Below are 7,562 nucleotides of genomic sequence, written 5' to 3'. Positions count from 1 at the left end.
TACTTGCATCCTTACCTCCCCTTTCACCAGCTTTTCTTGGAGCATTATTTTCATGATTATTTAGCCTGATATTAAAGGCAGAGGTTATTCATCCCACCCCTCATCCCGCCCTCATCATCCAAAAAATATCAGCTTTCTAGGGAGTGATCTTTATTTAATTAGAACATTAAAAATGCATCATATTAGCAAGTCACCACTGGATAAGCAACCAATATGAGCCGACCCTTAATTAAATGGCCATAATTCTTCTACGAAAAACTAACTGGCACTTCTATTCTGTCCCATACAGACTTGTATGTAAATGACACCACTTCATTTTTCTTTACACAGCTTTAAAAAAAAAAAAAGTATCATAAATTAAAAATGTGGAGTTCCATCTCTAGTGTCCCTTGTGTAATTGTATGACTTATAAAAGACAAATGGTGTTGAGTTAAATCAAGCCTTAAAAAAAAAACTCAAAAAACCAGAAGGAAATAAAAGCAAGCCCCCACCTCCACAAAAAAAAAAAAGTGGATTTTTTTATCAACATACAATAAATATATCTCCCAGGTATTTGGGATGGACAACTTGAATCAACACCTTGCAATTGTAGATTGTTAATTTCAGTATTTGCAAGGATGGTGATTTTTGTTTTTTTTAAAAATCCGCAGTTATTGTAAGATTCTTCTTTATTTCTTTTTTATTTTTAAAAAGGCCTGAGTAAAAAGTTCCACTCTGGGACTTGTATCAGATTCTCTCTGAAGCAGAATTCAACCTCTTCATTAATAAAATTCTTCAAGGCAATTCTTTCACATGGGGGGAACAATCATGCCAGATATAGCTGTCAGAAGAGAAGGGGAGGAGAGAGGAGAGAGAGAGAGAGGGGAAAAAAGTTACTTTTGTGCATTATCAAGCAACTTTTTAAATCCTCAGACAACCTCTTCATTAATAAGATTCTTCAAGGCAATTCTTTCACATGGGGGGAACAATCATGCCAGATATAGCTGTCAGAAGAGAAGGGGAGGAGAGAGGAGAGAGAGAGAGAGGGGAAAAAAGTTACTTTTGTGCATTATCAAGCAACTTTTTAAATCCTCAGAGCTTTTAAACATTTACTAGCAACATACTCAGCTGTACTGTGAATTAAATTTATATACAAGTATCACCCACTAGAGACAACTGCATACGCAGTAATCACGGGAAGCCTCATCCTGAGTGGAAAGCGGTTTCTTAAATTGCATGTGACCCTGCTGAAATCAGTGATTTTCTTGCAGAAAAAGTGCACTTCCCCTGATAACAGAATCAAACCCCAACTTAATTGTCTGATTTTTAGTTTCAAAGTCTCAAAACATTCCGGAGGCTTAAACCTGACCCAGCCATTGCCACACACACTCTATTACTCTTTAAGAAGCAAAGCAGAGAGTTGCTGCATGTCGGGGAAAGCGGCTGGAGCCCCACAGGCCACCAACTGTCCAGCCCTGGCAGGGCGCTCGTTGCAGGAGGCACGTTAACAGCGGGTCACTCTCCTATGCCAGTTTTCTCTTACTTACAAGTTCAGTGTTCAACCCTGGGACTTATGTATGTATTTCCAGGTGCTCAGAAAAGGACTTAAACACCAAAATCCAATTTTCAAACTGAAATACGTCCTTAACTGGTGGGTCAGCAGACCGATGCCTCATGGTTTTATTAGACTTGTAGCAGACATCACCAATTACACTGAGTCGTATGTCAACGTTAATTTAGAATGTCTTCTCTTTTGTTGGCTAAGTTGAATTCTTTATCATGCTTCCTAACCTCATTTTCTATGAAACCACCACCTCTCTTGAAGAGGAGGTATGCATTAAAAGTCAACAGGTACAGTCTCCCGCCGAACTTCACCTCCTTCTTGGTCTCCCCCTGTTTGCCAGGGACTCCGCAGATCAGACACACCGCGTGTCCCAGTGATACACTGTGAGCACGCACATCATTACAGGAGATAGTCATGCAAGTCTACTATGAGGAAAACTGTACCAACAATGCACCTTTAAAATACCAGTTGTACGGTTATTTGCCAAAAGGTAGAAAACAGATTCCCCTCCAGGTTGGCGGCACTTCACGGGCACATTATTTAAACGCTAGAACTGCCTGCCATCTCAGACATCTGGACATGTAATTTCTTAAGGAAGAACTCAACCCTGTGACTGGGGCTGATTCATTGTGCTTTAATTACAGCTGCAATTATTTGATAAGAACAGAGCCAAAGTAAAAGACTCACAGATTTGGGGTTGGAGGGGGAGAGGAGGGAAATGTTTTCTCCACAAACACCACCATATGTGCAAGAATTACAAGTCTAATCAGCAAAGGGAGAACAGCTCGAGTAAACTGCACTGATTAAATAAAATAAAATGTGAGGAGAAGGCAAGAATGCAAAGCACAGCCACATGTTTGCAACAGCCATCCTCATCCAACGTGTTGCAACTATACAGCAGCTTTTCAGTTCTTGGAATTGATCATTCAGCAATGGTTTTATGTGGAAACACTGCACTGATTGCTTCTGCTCCACACAAGGGCTTTTCGAGGAGCTGAGAAAGAGGATAAAAAGGATAGCGAGGTGAGTTAAGTTGCTTTAAGCCCTATGGGAAGACACTCAAGTGAGTAGCATAGGGGACACCACTGTGTCTTAGACGGTCCTTGTTGAAGTAGTCCCTGTCATGGGCTGTTTGTTGGCTCAACCATGGAGATAATCTGAGGATGCATTTTCATATTATCTCCATAGCTATGAGGTCTCCTTCATCTCAAATCATGAGTTTGACATTGCCTGGCTTTTTCTAGAGTCTTTGCCGATTTAATCAACACTGGGTGAAACAACAGCAGCTGTGTTTAAAAAAAATTCTCAAAGGGTTTTATTTCAGCTGTGTCTCAGATAACAAGTTCTGACTCCTCACAATTGGGCTGTCCCTGTGGTACATGAAAATGAAGCAAACCAAGCAATGCTTTCACTGTTGTGATTGCGCCCTACTCTGCTCTTGTGATCCTCATACACGGGCCAGGGTATGGACCCTGAACCACAGACCTCTACGGCATCAATAAGATCGAGGGATACAGTCAAACAGACTGTAATTCTGCCGTGGCAGCCCTACAAGGCAGCCGCCGGTAGCAAAGAGTGACAGTGCGATTTTCCTTATCTGAATATAAGAAAGACTCTGGTGGGCACGGACCTGAGACACAGGTTTTGTCCCAGTTCTCCTTCTACCTCACTGCATTACATCAAACAATTTGCTTTCTTTCTTTTTCTTACCTGAAGATAAAAATTTTTACTGCTATTAGCAAAGCACTTGGAGATTTCTGGATGGCAGTTGTTTAGCAGAATATAGGGGTGGGACTGCAGTGCTTGGACGTCAGAGCCATACGCTACAGCACGGAGCAAAGCAATTCTGACAACAGTGCTCCCTCCTCTGCTGTTCAGAGAAAGAGGAGTGGGGCAGATGGGGATGGGTAGAGTCTTCCTACATGTGATGAGTGGAACTGAGCAGAGTCAGCTGGATATTTAATCCTCTGTGCATACTGCCTTCAACCTTTTTTGTCCTTTTCAGTCCTTTCTAAATTCTAAATTTAGTGAAACTCTAGAACAAGATGTTGTTTTGTTTTAGAAAAATTACCTGTACTTCAGAAAATGTCAAAATATTATTCCAACAAAAAACTCTCAAGCTAAAAGATTCATCAAAAGCAAATCAATTTTGCCAAAAAGTGGTCAAGAATCGTCCCTCTCTTGGGACAGCACAGCTGTCTACACTGGGTAAGAGCCCAAACAAAGGTGACATAATTTGCAACTCCTCCTTTCACGGCTTAGACATTTCCCTGTTGTTACAGATCAGCCACGCATTTTTTTGCCATTGGAGACAAATGGTACAGATGCAGATCTTAGCTCATTTTTTCAAAGCATTATTGCTTTTGAAGAGCTCTGAAAGTCTGAATTAAATTACAAGGCAAATGGCAAATGGTATCTTTTCTGCCTAAAAGCTTTGATATTTCCATTCTTTCCGAGTCTTCATTTATATCACTCTACTTTTGTTCTGTAAGTGCTACATGTAGTCATGCAAATTCTCTCAGCTGTAGCGTGTTATTGATACCGAAAGCAGAGATATCAGTGGGAAACAATGTAGGTATGAGGTCACACCACCTCCAAAAAGGGAGGGCAGAGAAAAGAAAAACTCCCACCAATGGGCATTATTTCTTCTATCATATACTAATTTGTATTTGCTGCTAGCAAATTACAGAAATAATGTATTTTGAGTTTTACAAAATTGCATGGCAAAGAGAACAACAGATAAGCCTAGCTGTTGTTTTAGTGAGTTCTGCTGATATCTAAGCTACATAAGGAAAGCTTGATTGCTTTCTGATGTATCCAGAAGCCCAGGAGAGATAAGACAGCCTCCTTACACATGGTTGTTTATTTAAGCAATAAGACACAACAGGCAGTGCATTTCTGAGTGATTATTGCCAGCCTCAGGTGGTGTCAGGAGGCATGGGACTGAAGGCTGCGTGTCTTTAACTCTCCAAGAAGTTCAGCGATGACCTAGAAATGAACCATCTCTTGGTGTCTCATTCCTAATATGAAAACTGAGTTGCTAAACAAAAATTTGGGGAAACGCTCAGATCTGTGTGGTTTCTGGGCATTACAGACCTGGATGTCACATAATGAGGAGGCAATCTGCAAGCCCCAGTTGTGCCTGGTGCTCTCAGCTCATTCCATAATTGCTTTTCATAACCACGTATGTGGAATCTGAGAATACCATATCTTGTGAAAGGAAAAACAGTGCCCAAGAAAGCTTTCTCCCGTTACTTGCTTTTTCTCTCCACCCATAACAGCAAGCTGGGACGAGGTGAAGAGAACAAAAGAAATTAAAATGTTCAAAAGCCCCTAGCAGTCAACCCTTAGGTCCTTTTTTATTTTTTTAATTCAGAGGTGAAACATTTTTCGCTGTTGCCTTTAAAATTTGTCGTGTCAAATTTCAAAACATGCAAAATTTCTTCTCCTAAATACTACAGCTCATCTGAAAATTGTGTTGTGTTTTACTGTTGACGCAGACTGTATTTATAGCAAAGTCCTGGCCAAAGGTACCCATGTTCTGCTCATACACTCCTAGTATTTTCACAATTTCTGTGTGCGTCTGTGTCTGTCTGCAAGGATTCCTCCTTCCAACGCACCAGTGTAAAATGCACTCAGGACAACGCTTTCCTTCAGCCACAACAGACCCCAGCTTTCATGAATGAATTCCTTCCACTCTGCCTGCATATAGATTTTTTTTTGCTGTTAATGGTGCTATCAGCATTATGCCCGCAAGACCAGCGTCTCTCTTTCCAGAGGCCACGGAGTGACACGTGGAGTCCACAGAGCTGTCCTCCCCAGGCTCTGCACAGCTCCTTCTGAACTTGCCTTTAAAAATGACAGATTTTATTCCCTGCTCAATGCTCTTTGGATAATCTGCACAGGCACGTGGAAAGGAAAACAGACCTCAGGTCTGGGGGAAGCACAACGCATACCACGAAGTCTTTCCCACCTCTGGCCCAGTTGGAGGCAGCTGGCTGCATCTGCTCATGGAAACTCCTCTATCTAAGTGAGCATGAAAATATCTCTCAGCATTCTAATGTGTAGTGAGGTAATTACGCAGGAAGGTTGAGGCACAGTGTTGTGAAACAGGCTGAATCAAACAATGAAATGGGCAGTCTTTGCAGCATCCTCAATTTGACAAGTCGCTCCCTCGGCTTGCATCAACTCTTCAAAATGTATTTAGGTGCTAATGCTGGAATACTTTGTAATGAGAGAGGAAGGGATGCAGAAAAGGAGCAGCCCCTTGATACCAACAGTTGAAGAGGCTTTCAAAAAGGCCCTGCGCCATTTATGGAATTAATTGGCACAGAATTATATTAATCAGTGGAAAATAATGCTTGCCCTGGTATGAGTTAAACTGGAAAATGCTGCTGTTAGCTTGTAATCTGTCTTCCACTTATGAAAGGCAAAGATTTGTGCCAAGCTCTGTAACGGTCTATTTGCTCTCAGTAGGATTGCTGCACAAGTGTACTATGACAAAGGAAAAAAAGGAAGGGAAGATTGAGTGACGTACTTCAGGAGAAGGCCAGCCCCTGGAGAGACCCTGCAGTGGAGTACTTGCTAGAGTCCACAAAAGACTGGTCTGATAAAGGACGACAACAGGGAATAAGAGAGGAAAGAAAGAAAAAGGATGGTATTAGTAAGCTGAAATATTACTCGTTTTTATCATAACAGTAGGTCTGTACTTTAAGACACAGCCTCTCAGTTCAGCAGTATTAGTCAAGTTAGAGATAGGGTGGTTGCCAAACACCTGCAAGGTACTAGGTGGGCTGGTGGTGGAGTCCAATTACTCTTTACAGGAGAAAACTTTAGGACAGAGACCACCAGGGAGCTCCCATTGTCTTCTATCCCCTTTGACAACTCAGTGTCGCTTAGAGCCACGCAAGGCACCGGGAACTCACGGTTCTGAGAGCAGGTATCTATGCTCCATACTTGGTTTCACCTACCTTGCAGGCTATTGCCATTGGTGCTGGTGCAGGTGGGAGGAGGAGAAGTTTGCGGTCTCACAACAGGCGCAAAAGCACTCTTCTGTTTCACCGCTGAGACCATGTTGGCTGGTGAGAAGGAGAAAATCCCAGAGGAACTGCTACAGTTTGAGGGGAGGCTAGTGGAGGAGGCCATTGTTGGACTTGATGGCACAACTAGAAGAAAAAAAGACCCCCCCAGAAAGCATTCCTTAGTACTAGAGCATCAGTAAGCTGCAGAAACAGGAGAAATCTGCTGCTTCTATGCACTGGGTCTAATTTCAAATGGCCAAGGCCTTTACTGCAGTTTGATTTCTGTTTGGTCGTAAAGTGTGATCAATCACTACAGGAAAACCACTTGTTTTGTTTTGTTTTGCAGGTGTTTGGGGCAGTAATTCTAGGAGCTCTTAAACACCCCCTTAATTCTGCCACTGCAATGCTTTATCCTTACAACAACCCTGTCCTGCCATCCTGTTCAAAACTTCTAGTGATTGGCATTAGCCACCGCCCTGGTCTGAATTTGTAATGTTTTATGCAGGTAACTCAGGGGTTTACAAAACCGATGCGCAAGGAGAGTGGTTAAAGTACAAATCTGGATCTGGAATTTTTAATTTGAAAGGTCTGAGTTTTTAACTGCCCTCCAAAACTAGCATTTCAAGTCATGCTTTCCTTGTAGCAAGGTGGCTCCAGAAAAATCTACGGGGTTTCAAGCAAACTTGCAGAAGGTTGAGAGGCCTTAGCGGTGACCCAGTCAACCTGCTTGTCAAAAGTCAGCAGAAATGTTTGGGTTTCTTTCCTCTCTCAAACCCTGCAACAACTAGGGTTTAAAAGGAGTTATTCCGAAACCTGTGAAAATATATACACGCACACACACATATACATGGAGGTTGTCCAGCATGAAGCAACCATTGAGTTGGCCGCTCTGACAGTTTTTTACTCCTTTGATCTCCTAGCACAAAAAAAAGAGTGGATAACTGACAGGAATCATGCTTTTCTTCTGTCTCCCAATGGGAGAAACCACTAAACCTTTC

At 42.2% G+C, this 7,562-nt stretch overlaps 1 protein-coding gene across 1 annotated transcript in view; it reads right to left on the bottom strand.

Annotated features, from left to right (window-relative positions):
- Positions 1 to 693: 693 nt before the first annotated feature.
- EBF1 (early B-cell factor 1) overlaps positions 694 to 7,562 on the bottom strand; it is a 102,793-nt gene continuing 95,924 nt past the window's right edge. Inside the window, exons 9-10 of the mRNA XM_010141960.1 lie at positions 6,514 to 6,708; positions 694 to 820 (exon numbers count right to left, since the gene is read on the bottom strand). Of these exons, the coding sequence (XP_010140262.1) occupies positions 789 to 820; positions 6,514 to 6,708 (227 nt within the window). The 3' untranslated portion in view covers positions 694 to 788. The remainder of the gene's footprint in view (positions 821 to 6,513; positions 6,709 to 7,562) is intronic.

Source organism: Buceros rhinoceros, unplaced genomic scaffold (assembly GCF_000710305.1).
Source record: "Buceros rhinoceros silvestris isolate BGI_N320 unplaced genomic scaffold, ASM71030v1 scaffold13408, whole genome shotgun sequence".
In the NCBI taxonomy this organism is placed as follows: Eukaryota; Metazoa; Chordata; class Aves; order Bucerotiformes; family Bucerotidae; genus Buceros; species Buceros rhinoceros.
Note: the sequence above shows the minus strand (reverse complement) of the source record. Positions and strands in the feature narration are given on the sequence as shown.